General features: G+C 44.3%; 1 protein-coding gene across 1 annotated transcript in view; it reads left to right on the forward strand.

The window, feature by feature from the left end:
- Positions 1–21,260, forward strand: part of DLL3 (delta like canonical Notch ligand 3) — a 66,291-nt gene that overhangs the window by 15,741 nt on the left and 29,290 nt on the right. The window contains exon 4 of the mRNA XM_073598795.1: positions 11,672–11,929. Within this exon, the coding sequence (XP_073454896.1) occupies positions 11,672–11,929 (258 nt within the window). The remainder of the gene's footprint in view (positions 1–11,671; positions 11,930–21,260) is intronic.

A 21,260-nucleotide genomic window follows, 5' to 3' on the forward strand; every position in this document is an offset into this window, starting at 1 on the left:
AAAGCGGAGTTCCACCCAAAAGTGGAACTTCCGCTTATCTGAATCCTCCTCCCCCTCCAGTGCCACATTTGGCACCTTTCGGGGGGGAGGGGGGAGCGGGTACCTGTTTTTTACAGGTACCCTTTTCCCACTTCTGGGAGACCGGGCCGCTGCGAATTACGTCAGCAGTTCGGTCCCCCTCTTCCTCCCCTTCTGCCGGGCCAGTGAGAGAGTGCAGCGTGCTGACTTTTAATTCTTAAAGGGGTGGGCGGAACTCCGCTTTAATACAGAAAATAAAAAAGTTAGCAGGCTGATTAATAAATAAATACTGAGTTGCATATGATTTAAGGTTATGGCAGTTTGGTTGAGAAGCTGAAGGCAGATGCAAATACAATTATTTAGCTGTCAGTGAAGTGCCTTGTGTGGGCTTCCTTAATGGCCTTGTGTGGGCTTCCCTAGTTTCCTTAATTAAACGTCCTTAACTAATCTTACTCTGTTTAATAGAAGCCGTACTTTTATGAATTCAAGTCTAAAGCTGGCCATAGATTAATCAAAATTTGTCTGGTTTAGCAGGGAGCGGCGGAATTTCGATCCATCTATGGCCATTCACATTCCAGAGAAGTCGATTTAATGATCAATTTCTCTCGAACCGGATTGTTGGAAGATTTTCCATTGATCAACGGTGCAGCCAATCGGCTACAGCTCTGATCAGTGTATCCTGACAACGAAGGAGTCCCTACTATCAATATACAATAACACAGTGGGGAGGATTTCTCCATCCACCTTGCTTGTATGGATAGGGGAAACCATTCAGTTTTTTTTATCAGCTCGCTGGCTGTATGGCTAGCCTAAGCCCCAACAATCAGCCTACACCTTGTTCAATGAGGATCTTGAAGGAGATGTATTAGGTTAATAAAAAAACAAACATACAGTACATATTCACCTCCATGCTGCACCATTGTTCTGATGCTGCAGCTGTCCCTGGTTCTAAGTCCGGGAACTAAGTGATCACATGATCACTGATCACTCAGTTCTTGGTCTGCTGAGAGAGGAGAGCAGCGACTGTCAGTCACCCTTCTGCCCCTCTAGCGCTCACTGGAGTACTAGGCTGAGTAGGGTGTGGGTAGAGCTGACTTTGATTCAGGCGAATGCTGAGACCAGGAACCAGCTGTCAATCGGGCAGCTGGGTGGATCCAGTCAATCTGGCCAGGATCCTTTCAGAGCCTGGAGCAGCTCTATGACATCAGCTGACAACAGGTTTTAGCCCGCTGTCAGCTGATCTTGGGTCACTGGAGTGCAAAAGTAGGTGCACTACTGTGACCCACAAGAGAAGTATGTCCAAAAAAGCTTTGGTCATACTTCTCTTTTAACTTAGAAGTCAGAGTAATATTGTGAGTTAAGTACTTTAGGTGGCTCTAGCCTTTGAGATCAAGAAAGCAGGATTTGAAAGAGAAAAAAACTTATCTTGACTCATTAAATAATCTTTTACTAAAAGTATGGTAATTCTTTACGTTAACCCTGAAACACCACACTTTATCTGACTCTGACACCTAACCCTCACCCTAACACTATTATATCTCTTGAACTCCTAAACTCTAAAACCTAATACTTAACCCCAGAATTCTAACCTTAACCCCATGCTCTGACCCTAACTGTAACCTTAACCTAACCCCTAATACTAACAGCCCCTGAAGAGCTATGCCTTAATGGGTGTCAAAACTCATGGTGCTGCATTATTATATATTCTAGTATCAACCAAGCATGCGTGTTCATTAACAGAGGATGTCTAGTCATTTCATACCATTGACCTTATCTCGGAAGCCATGGGCAATTGGCCAGGGGCATCTTCTGTGACCCATATGCTGAAATGCTAGAGAGGAACAAAGCAGGGGCTATTTGGCTTCTTTAGTCTAGAAAACAGGAGTTGGCCCTGGCCTATGGGTAATGTTTGCTAACAGGTACATTTTTCCTTTAATGGATTATATTTGGATTCCCTCATGGATTTATCTGTAAGGTGTACTTTGCTCTGTGATGGTATTATCAATTTAGATAACATTAGATATCAGAAAAAGGGGGGCTGTGTGACTACAGGTTCCAGCTATTGAAGTCCAGCCTTATTAAAAAGAGGTAAACTTTTGAACCACAGTTAATTCAGAAGCACACATCAGCCTAAAACTAAAAGCTAAACCTTAATGTTTCCACTGGGAGCACAGTCTGCCTGGTCTGCTTTAACTTTTTGCTGTCATTGTCATTGCTGCACCGCATCACTCTTTTTTTCTTAGTCATTTGGTAATCTGGGAACCCCTTCTTATGATTTCCCAAATACACCCATTCAAGCTTCCTGACATTTCTTAAAGCCACCAATCAGATTTAAAGCTGCCTTGAACATCCAATTTATAATGGGTAATACTGGAAACAGAAATGAAGAAATTAAACAGCTCTGGCTACAGGAAGTACACTCCCAGTGACCCTGTAAGGTGCCCTCTTGATTCTGACTGCAGTGAATTACAGAAACTAATGGGAAAAAAGATACTGATTAAGATGCTATATCTAACAGAATCAGCCCAGTCAGTTTGGAAATTTATATTATCTATATTTTTATGGCCTGAAATTAGCAAGTCAGATCAGGTAAACCCAAAACCAGCTGGAACTGCTTTCATCTCATGTTCAAAGCCTGGTAGGCGATAGCTAGTTTAATATTTGCTCATCTCTACTGGTTATCAGTATTTACTGTAGATATAAGCTCAGAAATACAATTTTGGTATATATACTGCAGCTAAATAGATACATATGAACGTTTCCCGAGCTCAGGATATTTGAGATAAAACTGGCTTGTGATAGCGTTATTTGCTATGCACAGCTAAATTCCTGCTTAGAAATCCCCTTGCAGGCAGTTCCCCCTACTAAGAAATTTCTGATGTAGAAATTTAAACACATTTACACCGAAGATAATCATGTAATGTGAAATAGATTTAGGTCTGCCAGGGAATAGCCATATCAGACTCCTAAGATCTACTGCATTTCATTTGCTGTACATTACACATTAGTCTCCTTGTTATAACATTTTTTTTAAACCAGCATATGCACTGCTCAATTGATTCTTTGCAGGTTTTGCAGCCTGGAGGATTCTGCAGGAAATCCAGATTTACCAACCTGCTGTCCAACTGATTTTAGGGAAATAACCAACTGGCTATGTTATATTTTACTGGCAGATCACAGTATTCCACTGCAATAAGTTTGGAACCAGAGGTGTCTTATTAGAGCATAAACATGAATTCTCATGTAGTACTAGCTTGCATATTTATGTCAAAATTGTTTTTTAAAAAATCATATGGTGGTCGGATGGGCACATTATTGCTTAGCGCTGTGATACACAGTCAGTTCTCACATTGTAGTTCTGACTGCTATGCTACTCCCCTAATGTGTCTGCATATTTAGGTGCCATGCAAATGCACTTAAAGGATCTTTCCCCTTTCTACAGAAACAAATGCTCATTGGATGCAGACATTATTATCAGCAGCAGTTTATTCTCTCCAACACTATAAGTGCAGTTTACTGTCTCTGAGGAAATTTATTGTTCAAATAGGAGAGGGGTCTCCAAACTGCGGCCATTTGTTTGCCTTTATCCGGCCCTTGGGGCACTTTTCCTTCCACTGATACAACACACTATTCCTCCTACTGACACCAACAATGGGACAATATTTCTCCTTCTGACATTAACAATTGGGCACTATTCCCCAAACTGACACCAACAATGGAGCACTAATTCTCCCACTGACACCAATGATGGGGAACTATTCCTCCCACTGATACCAATGATGGGGCACTATTCTTCCCACTGACACCAGTGATAGGGCACTATTCCTCCCCCTAATACCAAAGAAGCATTTTTTACTCCCACTGATGCCAGGATAATTTCTACTCCCAATGGCCACAGTCTGGCTCCCCATAAAGTCTAGAGGACAGTAAACTGGCTCTTTGTTTAGAAAGTTTGGAGACCCCTGATATAGGACATCAAATGTATAGATGTGGCATGGGGAGAATAAATTGTAACCCCATCCAAAACGAGTAAAGCCTCCCTAAAAATATTTATAATTCTATCTGCGCCCTTTTATTTTGTTTAAATAAAGTTTGTTGACCCTGACAGTCACTCTGACTTCCTTGTTTTTGGAGACAATGATCTCATTCAGCCTCTGCAGTATGCATTGTTATGGTCTTCTAACATGTAAGCCAAGTCTACTCAAGGCCTACTTTTGGGCTTGGTCCTCCCAATTGGCCACATCGCAAAGAGCAATGCCTACAAGGGTGGACCCAGGGCCTTGACTGAAAGCTCTGCTCCACTTTGCTCTGCCTGGGGAGGAGGGCATATCCTGCTGATGTCACTGCAGCTTAGTCCCACCCACCAGGTCATGTAGCGCAATTAGAAGAAAAAGCAGTCACATGACCTGCAGAAAAGGAATTAACAAAAAGGTAGTTCTGATATTATTCTTACACTTTTTGCTATGTTAGGTAATCACTGACGATATGTCCCTTCTTTGGATCAGTTGTATACATAGGACTCTATAGCCAGCTTGAAATTGTTCAGAATAGCTTGTAATGTTTAATCAGAGACTTAGTATAAAGTGAGAGACAGCATTAACATACAATGTGCCACTCATAGCTTGAGTTCTTTCTTTAACCCTTTGTTAGGACGGACAGTGAGCACATTCAGCTTACAACTGATAATGAGATCTGGAAGCAAAGTATGGGAAGGGTTAAATATGATAAACAAATTCACATCCCCCTCCATTAGAAGGGGAAAGCTAAGTAGGATTTTGAAACAACTAAAAAGGTAAACGGCAAAATGTAATATATTTTAATGTATGCCATGTGAATGGGAATGGCTAAGGCCTCTTTCACACGGACGATCCGTATGTCCGTTTTTCATCCTTCCGTTTTCGGATGAAAAACGGACATACATTCATCCCTATGGAGCGTCGGATGTCAGCGGTGACATGTCCGCTGACATCCGACTAGGGTGACCACATTTCCAAACTGCCATTCAGGGACACTTTTGCCAGGGGACGGGGGGGGGGGGGGGGGGGGTTTGTTGAATGTAGTCTCGGGGTTGACGGGGATTTCAGGAGCGAATAATTTGACAGGTGAATGGCTGGTTTTAGCCCTTATATCATCCCAACACCATGCTTGATATGGTGCCAGGAGGATAAAATCATATTATTTCTATTACTACATTGTAATATATAATGAAATAGTTCAACTCACCATAATGCCGAATCATTGGGAACCCTAAGCTTGTCACTTGCCACAAGATGCAGTGTGTCACTTGCCACGTCTCCTGCCACCAGATGCAGCGTCACTTGCCACCATATCCTGCCACCAGATGCAGGGTGTCACTTGCCACCATCTCCTGCCACCAGATGCAGGGTGTCACTTGCCACCGTCTCCTGCCACCAGATGCAGGGTGTCACTTGCTGCCATATCCTGCCACCAGATGCAGTGGCACTTGCCACCATATCCTGCCACCAGATGCAGTGGCACTTGCCACCATATCCTGCCACCAGATGCAGGGTGTCACTTGCCACCATCTCCTGCCACCAGATGCAGGGTGTCACTTGCCACCATATGCAGAGTGTCACTTGCCACCGTCTCCTGCCACCAGATGCAGGGTGTCACTTGCCACCGTCTCCTGCCACCAGATGCAGCGTCACTTGCCACCGTCTCCTGCCACCAGATGCAGGGTGTCACTTGCCGCCATATCCTGCCGCCAGATGCAGTGGCACTTGCCACCATATCCTGCCACCAGATGCAGTGGCACTTGCCACCATATCCTGCCACCAGATGCAGTGGCACTTGCCACCATCTCCTGCCACCAGATGCAGTGGCACTTGCCACCGTCTCCTGCCACCAGATGCAGTGGCACTTGCCACCGTCTCCTGCCACCAGATGCAGTGCCACTTGCCACCGTCTCCTGCCAACAGATGCAGTGGCACTTGCCACCATAGCCTGCCACCAGATGCAGCGTCACTTGCCACGTCTCCTGCCACCAGATGCAGGGTGTCACTTGCCACCATCTCCTGCCACCAGATGCAGGGTGTCACTTGCCACCATCTCCTGCCACCAGATGCAGGGTGTCACTTGCCACCATCTCCTGCCACCAGATGCAGGGTGTCACTTGCCACCGTCTCCTGCCACCAGATGCAGCGTGGCACTTGCCACCATATCCTGCCACCAGATGCAGTGGCACTTGCCACCATATCCTGCCACCAGATGCAGTGGCACTTGCCACCCTGTGCTCTTGCTGGGTAAGTCCCTTGATCCAAGTGCCTACCTGATTCCTACACTGACCTACCTGACCCCTTAAATGACCTACCTGACCACTATAACCTACCTGACCTCTACCATGACCCACCTGCTCACTACACTGACTTCCCTGTCCCCTGCATTGACCTACCTGACCCCCTTGACCACTACACTCCTTCCTGCACTACTCACACTACTGACTACTCCCCCACACAAACATAAGGTAGATCGGAGGATTTCACTCACCACTCCAGGCCTCCATGAAGATCATCCATAGATGTATATCCCCAGTCGCTCCTCAGACCTCAGTATGCCCCGCAGGCCAGGAACTCTGCCAGCAGCCGCCATACGCTCGTCTGCATCGAGCACCGCCCCTCCCTGTCACACACACGGGCTGCCTGTGGGAGGCATGCACCTGAAGAATCATGGGGGACAGGGCAGGCTGGACCACTGGAGTCCCTGGGCGGGGCTAGACCTGGGTGCTGAAGAGTGTCTGCCTCGTTGCTGGTGTATGGTGATTATAGGGGCTGGAGCCTGGAAGAAGTCACTTGGGCTGCCCACCCCCACGCTACACCACTGGGCTGGCCCGGCCGGATGACATCATTGACATTCGGCAGTCAATTGATAATCGCGAACGGCTGCATCATATTCATTCCGGGACACTGTATGGTCCCGGAATGGAGGTACCCGGGACCCGGGACAGACCTACTGATTGCGGGAATGTCCCGGGCAATCCGGGACACGTGGGCACCCTACATCCGACCTGCTCCGATCCGAAAAGTGTAACGGAGGAAAAACCTACTTTTCCATCCGTTTTCGGATCGGATCGGGTGACGACGGACACTACGGTCCGTCATCATCCGATCCCCCCATAGGGGAGAGCGGCGCTCTGACAGGTCCGCCACTGCACAGCGTGCAGCGATGGACCTGTCATCTTCCTGCTCAGCGGGGATCGGCAGAGCGATCCCCGCTGAGCAAGCGGGTGTTCACGGGGTGGATCATCACTGATCTGCCCTGTGTGAAAGAGCCCTAAGAAATATAAAGCAAGCCTTATCCCAAATTGGTTGCGAAAATGGACATACACTTTAACCGTTAAAGGTATAAGAGAGGTATTTTATAGAGTGAGGAGATATATAATATAGATAATATAATATAGATAATATAGATGTACTAAAAGCACAGTTATCCTTAAACTTGATTTTTCCCTCTAACTTTAACCCTTAAAGGAGAAGCACAACCAAAGCTTGTTTGGCTGTACTTTCCCTGTGGATCACAGGAGAGCAGTGTGTTTTGCATTCCTGTGACCCGTTTTCAGCTGACAGCAGGCTGAAGTCCGTTGTTAGCTGACGTCACAGAGCTGGTCCAGGCTTGGGAAAGATCCGGCCGCTCCTGCCCCCTCCATAGCCCAGCGCTTCGGTGAACCAAGAAGGAGGCAGAGCAGACAGCGCAGCAGTGAACTGACAGTCACCAGCTCTCTGCTCAGGTAGCTCTGAGAACAGAGCGATTGGCGGTGTCTTAGAGGCTCCAGGAGACAGATGCAGCATCAGACTGATGCTGCATACAGCTAGGTAAGTATGATTCTAAAAAAACAAAAACAAAAAAAACCCATATGTCCCTTTTAAATGCTTGCCAACTGCCGCACAAACATTTACGTCGGCAGAATGGCACGGACAGGCAAATGGGCGTACAGGTACGTCCCTTTAAATTTGCCGCCGTGTGGGCGCGTGTGTGACCCTGCCGCAAGCCCTACGAGTGTGCATGCGGGATACCTGCGATCGTCTAATGGAGAGGAAGAATGGGGAAATGCTGATGTAAACAAGCATTTCCCTGTTCTGCCTGGTGACACTGACCACAGCTCCCTGTGATCGGGAGCGGTGATCAGTGTCGTGTCACGCGTAGCCCATCTCCCCTACAGTTAGAATCACTCCCTAGGACACACTTAAACATTGCAGCGCCCCCTCCTGGTTAACCCCTTCACTGCCAGTCACATTTACACAGTAATCAATGCATTTTTAATCGCACTAATGGTCCCAAAATAGTGCCAGAAGTGTCCAATCTGTCTGCCATAATGTCGCAATCGCGATAAAAAACGCTGATCGTCGCCATTACTAGTAAAAAAAAAAATATTAATAAAAATGCCATAAAACTATCCCCTATTTTGTAGACGCTATAACTTTTGCGCAAACCAATCAATAAACGCTTATTGCAATTTTTTTTACCAAAAATATGTAGAAGAATACATATCGGCCTAAACTGAGGAAAAAAAAATTTTATATATATTTTTGGGGGATATTTATTATAGCAAAAAGTAAAAAATAATGCGTTTTTTTTTCAAAATTGTCGCTCTTTTTTTGTTTATAGCGCAAAAAATAAAAAACGCAGAAGTGATCAAATACCACCAAAAGAAAGCTCCATTTGTAGGGGAAAAAGGACGTCAATTTTGTTTGGGAGCCACATCGCACGACCGCGCAACTGTCAGTTAAAGTGATGCAGTGCCGAATCTTAAAAAGTGCTCTGGTCTTTGGCCAGTCATAAGTAATGTAAATTGAAAAGCTGCGCTTACCCTCATTTAAATGATGTAATCCCCTCGTTAATAATAAACTACTTCTTAAATATCAACAATGCAAAAAACAAATTAATACATATAATTCATTTTTAAAGTGCAAATGTCCATAAAGTGCGATCCTCAGTGCTAGATCAAAGTGCAATAGAATATGCAATCCACTTGTGCTGCAATTTTTGTAAATTAAAGTGACTTGTGCTTTGTGTGTTCCACTGCACCTGACTCCACTCTGTATCACCACCAGTATCCCCTCTGGGGACCGCACTCACCAAAGGTTATTGACCCCCTGTGAATATGCCTAGGAAGGTCAATACAGCGTTATGTCACAGAGTTGCTGTGCAGATTATCCCATCAACCTAGGAAGGATGCTTGACTGGTTATTCCCATGCACTGACAGGAAGAAAACCAAAGAACAGCATACATAGCATAAAACCGTTTTTTAAAATTGCCCACAATAAAATAAAACTTTACACTCACAAGTAAGGTGCCCCTCCTGACACTCAGAACAATCTGCCAAAATGTTTGCAGGACAAGGCCGCTCCGATCCTCATGGGAGTCGGCATGCGTTCCAAAGAGCAGAAGTGACACGGCCAGAAGCTCTCACCCCTACACGTTTCGTCATATCCAGGATGTCATCAGGAGGCTGTTAATCTTAACATTATGACCACCTACCATAACCCATTGAGGCATGGAATCCACTAGACCTCTGAAGGTATGCTGTGGTATCTGGAAACAAGCCGTCAGTAGCAGATTCTTTAAGTCCTGTAAGTTGTGAGGTGGGGCCTCCATAGATCAGACTTGTTTTTCCAACACATCGCACAAATGCTCGATTGGATTGAGATCTGGAGAATTTGGAGGTCAAGTCAATACCTTCATGAGCCATCACAATTAGGTCTTTGTCAAAGTCACTCAAATCCTTAGGCTTGCCCATTTTTGACAGGCACCCACTTCCACTTGCAGCTCAGTTTGCCGCCCCCCCCTTCCCCCCTTCCAGAGTGTTCGAAAACAGTAATCCAATAGCCAGGTCCCTCCATTAGCAAACCAAGCAACTTGGCGTTGCACTGCATCCCTGCCAGTGTATCTTCCCCCACGTCACTTCTGGCAAGGCCTGATGTCACTATCTGTTGCCGTGCGGTCTGCCCTGATGTTTCATCTACCAACTCTCTCAAAGGGTTGATATCCATTGACTTGTATACATCCTGTTGGGTTTTTTCCTCAATGATTAGTGCCGCTGTAGCTGACAACACTAATCATTGTGTTCTGCTGGCAGGAAAGGCTCCCCGCTGGCAGAACACAACAGTGTTGTGGCAGGGATCCCCCCCCATCAACACTGACTGTGTGTTGATGTTGGAAACAAGCTATTTTCTTTCCTTCTACAAGTGGTGGAAGGAAAGAAAATGGCATAATCTATGACTTGCCTTCAAATTACAGCGCTAAGGAAATCTTAAGTTAGCTGATCAATACCTTCAGTTTGATCAGAATCAAGCACTACAGGCATCACTGGGCCACCACTGGACTGTGCAAACCAATTACATCCAAACTGATCACATGACATAACCTTGGAGTGAGGTTTATAGGAAAAAAAAACTTTCACAAAAGGTTGGGGACTGTAGAAGGGGAGGATCAGAGAAGACAGGATCAAACAGCCTTTTTACACAATACGCAGGTTTAACACCTTAGGTTCCACAGTGAGAATAACAAGCATGCTTTACTGCATATACATACTGATTTTACCGTTGTGGGTTTAGTAACACTTTAACGACTTTCTGACCAGCCGCTGCAGATATACTGCAGCAGGGCGGCTCTATTGCGCAAATCGCTGTACCAGTATGGCACTCTGTGCAATAGCTATAGCAGGCGCGTGCGCCCCGCCGGACGCTATGCGTGTGGCTGGTGGCCGTGATGTCCACCGGCCACTCATGATCGCTCCAAAGAGAGCTAGAATGGGGACCTGCCAGTGTAAACAAAGCAGATCCCCATTCTTACAGGAGAGTAGAGAGAGATAGTCTGTTCCTAGTGATCAGGAACAGCAATCTCTCTCTACCCCCAGTCAGTCCACTGCCCCCACAATTAGAAACACCTCTGTAGGGAACACTTAACCCCTTGATCGCCCCCTAGTGTTAACCCCTTCCCTGCCAGTATCATTTATACAGTAATCTTTGGCTATTTTTAGCTCTGATCACTGTAATAATGTCACTGGTCCCAAAAAAGTGTCAAAAGTGTCTGATCTGTCCACGTCAATGTCGCGGTCCCGCTAAAAATAGCTGATCACCACCATTACTAGTAACAAAAAAAATAATAAAAATGCCATACATCTATCTATTTTGTAGAAGCTATAACTTTTGCGCAAACGTAATTTTTTTTTTTACCAAAAATATGTAGAATACATATTGGCCTAAACTGATGAAGAATTTTTTTTTTTTTTATTATCTTTTATTTATTTTTATTTATTATAGCAAAAAGTAAAAAATATTGTTTTTTTGTTTAAAGCACAAAAAATAAAAACCGCAGAGGTGATCAAATACCACCAAAAGAAAGCTCTATTTGTGGGAAAAAAATTACATCAATTTTGTTTGGGTACAATATCGAATGCCTGCGCAGTTGTCAGGTAAAGTGACACAGTGCCGTATCGCAAAAAATGGCCTGGTCATTAGGGGGTAAATCCCTCCGGGCTGAAGTGGTTAAACTGGGTTGATTTTTGCTTTCCCATAAACCACCAGGAACCCAGAAGATAGCAGTGATCTCATGAGCGGCTCTTAGATACATAGCAGAATAACATGTTTTAGTAGCAATCCGCTAATTCCCTACCCTACACTTTTCTGTTTGCAGAAAATCCTGACAATCTCATCAGTCGATTGGCCACTCGCCGGCGCCTGTCCGTTGGGGAGGACTGGTCTCAGGACATTCACCTGGGCCAGCAGAGTGAACTGCGCTACTCCTATCATGTCTCCTGTGATGAGCATTATTATGGCGACAGCTGTTCTGATTACTGCCGTCCTCGAGATGACACCTTTGGCCATTACGTCTGTGACAATGAAGGACGGCGCCTCTGCCTGGCTGGCTGGAAGGGCGAGTATTGCGCTGAACGTGAGTATGCAGTTCTCTGCTGGCGCAGTTCATCATTGCATTGTTTATGTTGTTTTCATAATACCTTGCCTTTTTGTCCTTTAAATACAGTATCTCATAAAAGTGAGTACACCCCTTCAATTTTTGTAAATATTTTATTACGTCTTTTCATGTGACAACACTGAAGAAATGACACTTTGCTAAAATGTAAAGTAGTGAGTGTACAGCTTGTATAACAGTGTAAATTTGCTGTCCCCTCAAAATAACTCAACACACAGCCATTAATGTCTAAACCGCTGGCAACAAAAGTGAGTACACCCCTAAGTGAAAATGTCCAAATTGGGCCCAAAGTGTCAATATTTTGTGTGGCCAACATTATTTTCCAGCACTGCCTTAACCCTCTTGGGTATGGAGTTCACCAGAGCTTTACAGGTTGCCACTGGAGTTCTCTTCCACTCCTCCATGACGACATCACGGAGCTGGTGGATGTTAGAGACCTTGCGCTCCTCCACCTTCCATTTGAGGATGCCCCACAGATGCTCAATAGGGTTTAGGTCTGGAGACATGCTTGGCCAGTCCATTACCTTTACCCTCAGCTTCTTTAGCAAGCCAGTGGTCGTCTTGGAGGTGTGTTTGGGGGTCGTTATCATGTTGTAATACTACCCTGCGGCCCATTCTCCAAAGTGAGGGGATCATGCTCTGCCTCAGTATTTCACAGTACATGTTGGCATTCATGGTTCCCTCAATGAACTGCAACTCCCCAGTACTGGCGGCACTCATGCATCCCCAGACCATGACACTCCCAACACCATACTTGACTGTAGGCAAGACACACTTGTCTTTGTTCTCCTCACCTGGTTGCCACCACACACACGCTTGACACCATCTGAACCAAATAAGTTTATCTTATCAGTAATCCATGTCCTTAGTTTGCTTGTCTTCAGCAAACTGTTTGCGGGCTTTCTTGTGCATCATCTTTAGAAGAGGCTATCTTCTGGGACGACAGTCATGCAGACCAATTTGATGCAGTGTTCGGCGTGTGGTCTGAGCACTGACAGACTGACCCCCCACCCCTTCAACCTCTGCAGCAATGCTGGCAGCACTCAAACACCTATTTCTCAAAGGCAACCTCTGGATATGACTCTGAGCACGTGCACTCAACTTTTTTACTCAACCATGGCAAGGCCTGTTCTGAGTGGAACCTGTCCCAGTAAACCGCTGTATGGTCTTGGCCACCATGCTGCAGCTCAGTTTCAGAGTCTTGGCAATCTTTGTATAGCCTAGGCCATCTTTATGTAGAGCAATAATTCTTTTTTTCAGAGCCTCAGAGAGTTCTTTGCCATGAGGTGCCATGTTGAACTTCCAGTGACCAGTATGAGAGAGTGAGAGCGATAACACCAAATTTAACACACCTGCTCCCCATTCACACCTGAGACCTTGTAACACTAACGAGTTACATGACATCGGGGAGGGAAAATGGCCAATTGGGCCCAATTTGGACATTTTCATTTAGGGGTGTACTCACTGTTGTTGCCAGCGGTTTAGACATTAATGGCTGTGTGTTGAGTTATTTTGATGGGACAACAAATTTGCACTGTTATACAAGCTGTACACTTAATACTTTACATTGTAGCAAAGTGTCATTTCTTCAGTGTTGTCACATGAAAAGATATAATAAAATATTTTCAAAATGTGAGGGGTGTACTCACTTTTGTCAGATACTGTAGATGCATAGGCCAATTATAAGCCATGTTAAGGTGTTTCAGACCTAATTTGCCCTGTATTAGGCCAGCCCCTAATTTTCATGCAGGGAGCTGAACGCATGGATTCCAATGGGAAGTTTTTTTTTTTGTAGAAGCACGTGATTAGAGCCTGAGGCTCTAACTGGCTTCAAAAAATGGGTGGGCTCGGGGCACAGATTAATATTCACTATTGTCTTCCTGATTCTCCTCCCAGCCAATCACGGCTCAGGAAGCGGGTCCTGAGATCCGATTGGCCGAGAGGAGAAGCGATCCTATTGGCCGCCAAGGAGAAGGAGAAAGAAGATGCAGGGGAAGCCGCGCCCAGTGAAGCTGAGGAAGGAGTAGACGCAGAGGCCTGCTGTCCGCCGCCTGGAGGAAGCCCATGACCTAGATGGGGTAAGCCGCCCCCCCCCCAAAAAAAAAAAATATAGCTTCCAGGTATTGGGCGTGGGCCCCATTCTGACCCGTGCTGTGATTGCCCAAAACAAGAGTTTGTCAGCAGCTTTCAGCCAATGAGTTCAGCTGAAACCAGTTGATCATTTGTGTCCAATCACAGGACAGAATTTTGTGGTTACAAATACACAAAACTCTGTGTAAATAGAAGAGCGATCTGGCTGTTTCTTCTCCGTTAAAAGCGGGGAGAAAAAACAGCCAGATCTGTGAGTAAAAGCAGCACACATTACACATTGTTAGACACACAACCCCTTGAGTAGCCCTAGATGTTAACCCCTTCCCAGCCAGTGTCATTAGTAAAGTGTACAATATTATATCTGATCAATGTATTAGTGTCACTAGCGACGTCAGTGTGAATCAGTTAGTGTCCCTCCCAGACAGTGTCTGTTAGCACCCTATCACAGTCACACTATAAGTCACCAATCACCACCATTACCAGTATAGCATCTACAGCTGCATAAATTCCATTATATATACCTAAGATTGTAGATCCTATAAATTCCACACAAACCAATTATTATAAACTTATTAGGATTTTTGTTTTTACCAAATGGTGATCAAAAACCACCAAAAGAAAGCTGTATTTGTTGGAAAAAATGCTCTAAATTTCATTTGTATATATCATTGCATGACCGAGCAATTGCCAGTTAATGTAGCGCAGTGCTGAATAGCAAAAAATGCCCCGGTCATGAAGGGGGTTAAACCTTCTGGAGGGCAAGTGGTTAATGGGAAGAATAATGTCCCATTGTTGGTATCAGTAAGAGGAATAGTGCCCCATCACTGGTGTCAGTTGGAGTAATAGTACCCCATTGTTGGTATCAGTAAGAAGAATAGTGCCCCATCACTGGTGTCAGTTGGAGTAATAGTACCCCATTGTGTGTCCCATCACTGGTGTCAGTTGGAGTAATAGTACCCCATTGTTGGTATTATTGGGAGGAATAGTGCCCCATCACTGGTGTCAGTTGGAGGAATAGTACTCCACTGTTGGTATCAGTGGGATGAATAGTGCCCCATCACTGGTTTTAGTTGGAGAAATAGTACTCCACTGTTGGTATCAGTGGGATGAATAGTGCCCCATCACTGGTGTGAGTTGGAGAAATAGTACCCTGATGTTAGTATCAGTGGGAGGAATAGTGCCCCATCACTGGTGTCAGTTGGAGGAATAGTACTCCACTGTTGGTGTCAGTTGGAGGAATAGTACTCCACTGTTGGTATCAGTGGGATGAATAGTGTCCCATCCATGGTGTCAGTTGGAGGAATAGTACCCCATTGTTGGTATCAGTGGGATGAATAGTGTCCCATCCATGGTGTCAGTTGGAGGAATAGTACCCCATTGTTGGTATCAGTGGGATGAATAGTGCCCCATCACTGGTGTGAGTTGGAGAAATAGTACTCCATTGTTGGTATCAGTGGCAGGAATAGTGCCCCATCACTGGTGTGAGTTGGAGAAATAGTACCCCATTGTTGGTATCAGTGGGATGAATAGTGCCCCATCACTGGTGTGAGTTGGAGAAATAGTACCCCATTGTTGGTATCAGTGGGAGGAATAGTGCCCCATCACTGGTGTGAGTTGGAGAAATAGTACTCCATTGTTGGTATCAGTGGGAGGAATAGCGCCCCATCACTGGTGTCAGTTGGAGGAATAGTGCCCCAAGGGCCAGATCCAGGCAAGCAAAGGGCCACATCCAGCCATCAGGCTGCAGTTTGGACATCCCTCGACTAGACTATGAATATATGCAGAATGAAAGTGGTAGTGCAGAAAACAGACGAAAAGAAATTCTAAACAAGACAGCACCATTTTTTATATTAGATACATTTAGCCAACAATTCATACAAGACATTTGCCATTTCATACAATGCACAGTGTGAATATTAATAATACATTTCCTACATGGCTTAATTTCCAGACATGGTATGAAGACAGCTGCAGCTGATTGGTAGACTGATGTTTCCACCAGGTTCCTATTGGTTTTTACACACCACCTTTTTTTTAAGCCTGCTTTTGACAATTTCATAGATTTGGCCAGCTGTCGTTTAAACCTACTATTTCAGATAGGATATTCCTAAAAAATTGGAAGGCATTTCTTTATTGATTAGCACAGCTGATTTTAACCTTTAATGGCCAAATCTATTTACTATTATGCAATCATTTTTGCAACAACACAAACTTCCAATGCTCAGCATTACATGGCATAAATCTTCTTTTAGGTCTCATGCACACAGAGCTTGACAAACGCCACTTATACAGGCACTCAGCGGGTTAATTTTTTGTGCCTGTAAAATAACCTCTATGTTAGCCTAAATGGCCATCCTAACTTAGGCATTTACAGGAATATGTACATGAATGCATCCTGATGCGCAAAAAAAAAATTCATATTCTGAGCAGTAGAATGCATTTCCGCTCAAACGTTATTTGTGTATAAACACGTGTGCAATACGTGACTTTTAGTGCGTTTTTTAATGCCACGATTTCCTGCCAGCAGTTTTGGCATTCAGAGGGACTTTTCAGTTGCCCCCCTGTGCATGAGGTCTTAAACTGTGCAAAATTAGGTTTTTGACAATATGACCTGTAACAATTGTAATGTACAGGCACCAGCCTGCTACATGTGGTCAGCCTTTCACCCAAAATTGTGAGGGGCTGTTATGAATGTAAATCGTGTATTCAGATAATTGCCCCAGATTAGAGCCTTGCCTAGTTCTTTCACAGCGACTCTTCTCCGCGGTACAGATCCTAATTATCCGCAGAGCTCATTATCAAGATGAATAAGCAAGCAGGGAGCAAACAGTCCTGGGGCACTATCCAACAAGCATGGGAATATAATGAGTTCAGGCTCACAAGTTACCGGTTCAAACCTTACAAGGGATGTTAAAGTTAAATAATTTCATATAGCGCAATCTCAAACTAACAGTGTTTAACCTTCCTACACATCAGATATAAAGCTACCTTGACTCTCAGATGATGGCCACACAAAGGAAGGTGTTTTATTACTAGGGATGAGCAAAATTTAGAGTTTTCATTCAGTTTTTGTTGATTAAAGTTAACACGTTTTTTTTTTTTTTTTTAATGTACATAATTGACTTTAATGTTTTTTTGAGGGTTATTGAAGCACCTTTTAACTCTCCTGGGCCCCTCATTAAAGAAATAATTTAACTTCTTTTTCACAGGAAAAAAACAAACAAGAAACAAGTAATTTATAGCAACAAGTTACAATCATAGACATTAAAAAAGGAAAGACACAAATAAATACCCCCCCCCCCCCCAAAAAAAACACCCTCCAAATCAGGGGTCTCCAAACTGCGGCCCTTTGCTAGCCTTTATCCCATTCTTGGGGCACTATTCTTCCAAATGATATGAGGCGCTATTCCTCCCACTGTCACCAACAATGAGTCACTATTTTTTCCACTGATATCAATGATGGGGCACTGCTCCTTCTCCTACTGATCACTAACATAGAGGCCATGTTTACCCTCACTGATGCAACGCCCAGGCCCAGGACATTTTCTACCCCCCCCCAATGGCCACAATCCGGCTCCCCTTAAAGTCTGAAGGACAGCAAACTGGGCCTTTGTTTGAAAAGTTTGGAGACCCCTGCTCTAAATAAAGAAAGCTAATTTTGTTAAGCAGCGCAAAAGTGGTGAATGTTCAAAAAAATCCGCTCATCCCTATCCATAAGTATTGCCTTTATTATTAACTGACTGGCAGTTATGAGCACGGGTCAGCAACCAATGTCATTTTTTTGCTACTACAAATGTATTCAAAACATCAAAAACATTATATTAATACTATTTCTTCCTGGGGACTCAAAAGTAGCCTTGTTGGTATAATCCAGTCCGGTGACTGGAGAGTAATGATGTCTCCTCCTTAGGTGTTATTTGCCAATGAGATAACTCCTGGCCAAGAGGAGAGAGGAGGTCTAAGGGGACATGGTGTCTCGATAACACCAAAGGCGGATACTCCTTGACTCCCCAGTCCCTGGACTGAATCACCCTACCTAGGACTTTACTCTTAAGGGGGATTGCTTGCTATCCAAAATTAAACTGTATTACCATTTAGAATGCCATTTAGCTCTTCTGGAAACTGCATCATTTTTGGACAACAGAATTTGTTTGTCTCTGAAATTTCGCAGGTGGTTATTTCCAAGAATCAGCTATTTGTATTGTATTAGCTTTAAATCATTGTCAAACTTTTTATATACAATGTGTATATGTGTCCTCCAAAACCATCTTATCCTAATACGCTTTTATTTCCTGGAACAGATTTAGAGCTCTGCTAACAGAAACCTTGAACTTTGCAAGACAATAGCCCCACTTTATGTATGCATTCAATTTAGTTTACTCTGATGTCTTCTTTTACACCTTAGGTCTTTAAAGTTAACATTTTCAATGCAAAAAGGGTATTTTATTAAAACATTTAAGAAGGTCTTATAAAAAAAGGAAGCAGGGAGCCTGTGATTGGGCTGTGATACACTGATTCAGTAAAAAAAATTTTAAATGTTGTCAATGTCAATGTGTCCCGTTGTATAGGACCATATAAATGTTTTGCACATAATGGATCCCCAATGAAAGTAAAAGGACCTGGTTCACAATGCAGGCAGCTGTTGTCACAGCATGGTCAATGGCACATAATAAGCGCTCATAAAGATGCATGTTTCCCAACTTTAAATAAAACAAATACATCGCATCCCATTTACTTTAGGGCACACTAAAACTTTTTTTGGCCTTGCTGTAGCTTTTTTGGCCTGGCTCCAGATACAAGATTAGGGCAAAAAACTACAGAATCCAGTGTATTGTTGGTGCTTTGTACAGAACATATCCTGTAACAATGTGCATTTAGTTACTCCACTAAACACATTAGGCCGGGCGGAGGAGAGCAGCGGAGTCAGGGCTGCACACAAAGGCCCCAAAGCAGCATATGGTGACTGGTTATGGGACGTGTGCAGTGGCTGCACCCCACCAGACGCTCTTCAAGGTAAATAGGAGTGTGCAGGGGGTGGGGGGGTGGGGGGGACATGTGGTTTTAACCAGAATTCATTGTGAGCAGTGAAGACAGATTAATAACCCCCCTCCTGGCACTTCCCCGCTCCCCAATTGTTCTGTGCACAATAGAGACAGGCGGCCAGCATTAAGCACCCCCCTCCCCCTCTCTGGCAGGTGCTGTGTGTGGATCAGCCTGATAGCCGCAGTTTTCAGCATGTCATCTGCTTGACACTCAGGGGCTATGCAGGAAAAGTCTGATAAGACAAGGGCTACAGAGAGCCTGGGGAATACAATGATCCCAAGGAAGGTTTGTTAGAACACATAAAGTAAGTATTTACTAGTAGATAAAAGGACCCATAGTGGGTGTATTTGTTTATTTTGCTAAGGCAGGCCATAAATGGTTCAAATCTCCGCCAGTTCAGCAGGAACTGGCTGAGATCTGAATCGTGTATGGGCAGGCTGAATGTACCAAGTTGATCAATCGATCAATTTGGGTACAACCAGAATGCCAGGTTATACCTGCGATTATCGCTAGCATCTGCTATAGCCACAAGCAATAATCATTGTCTTCTCTCAATGGCCCAGCAAGAGGGATTCCCGCATCAACGCTGTCTGTGTTGATGGGGGAATCAAGAAAATTTCTTTCCTGCAACCCATAGTTGCAGGATAGAAATTTGCTCTGTGTATGGCCTGCCTAAGGCTAGAGGTACCTTAGGAGAGCTGACTGCCATATAAAGCCGGCCATACATGAATCGGCCATATTTTGATCCATGAATGGGCAGGGAGGTTGTACAGAAGTCGATCTACCGATTAACTTCAGTACAACCGCCATGTTGGATTTTCCCCGCTCAATCAGCGCTGCAGCTATAGCAATGCTGATGAGTGTATTCTGATGGTAGGGAAATCTCCCTGCTGTCAAAATATATTAATATACCAGGTGTGTGGATGGGGGAATGGAGTCATCTATGGGCTGCTTAAGGCTGAACATACATTATGCAAATTTTTTCTTTCAACCCGGGGTTGAAGGAAGGAAAATAGCTTGATTCCCCCATTAACACAGTCTATTGTATTGTGACAGTGGGATGTTTCCCTGCTGTCAGAATACAATCATCACTGCTGGCAGCTATAGCAGCCTGCCCATAGGTGGATCAAAAATTGCCCGATTCCTGCAGAACCAGCTGGATTTCGATCCATCTATGGCCAGCTTAGCTCTTATTGTTTTCTAACCAATTCTGGTTTTATCATGTACACTTGATAGGGATATTATGATCTTTTCATGATATGACTGCAATCAACCAGATAATAAAAATATTGAGTCAATGACTCGTGTGTTAGTGAAGTCAAATACAGGCTGATATCGAAGAATCCTCACTCAATAAATTGCGTGGATATTGACTTCAATTGTCCAATTATGTGAAAAGCAAATTCCTGTTTACACTCAATACCTAATCATGTAGAGATGAAATAAGTAAACAAGGCCCTTTTCACATAATTGGATATATAAAATGAATATTCTCAACTCCTTTAGTATATAGCAGGTGCATAACATTACTATTCCCGCTATTCAGAATTCTGGGTACTATGGTTTGTAAATATAATTCATCTCCCATAACAGAGAGCTTAGCCCAACCCTAAACCCTATTACTGAGGTTTTGCGTTGCATTTATGGGCCAATAGTGAGGGTAACCATATTTGTCTAAATCAACAGATGTTTGTACCTTTTCTCACTATATATTTATACATCCTTTTCTCGAAAAAACTTGTCAAAGGATCCCCAAAGCACTATAGGTGAGCTAAAGAGAGCACAGCAGTAGCTACTTGCCATTTGGTCCCATTTTGATTAAAGTGATATTAAACCCAAAAGATAATTATTACCGTATTTATCGGCGTATAACACGCACCGGCGTATAACACACACCCCAATTTAGGAGGGAATTTTAAGGAAAAAAAACTTTTAGGAGGGAAGTTGAAGGGAAAAAAAACTTACATTTAAATGCCCATCATTGCAGCCTTCTCAGTGCAGCCTTCCCCAGTGCAGCCTTCCCCAGTGCAGCCTTCCCCAGTGCAGCCTTGCCAGTGCAGCCATGTCAGTGCAGCCATGTCAGTGCAGCCATGTCAGTGCAGCCATGTCAGTGCAGCCATGTCAGTGCAGCCTCGTCAGTGCAGCCATGTCAGTGCAG

This window comes from Aquarana catesbeiana, linkage group LG09 (genome assembly GCF_042186555.1).
Source record: "Aquarana catesbeiana isolate 2022-GZ linkage group LG09, ASM4218655v1, whole genome shotgun sequence".
NCBI classification, from domain to species: Eukaryota; Metazoa; Chordata; class Amphibia; order Anura; family Ranidae; genus Aquarana; species Aquarana catesbeiana.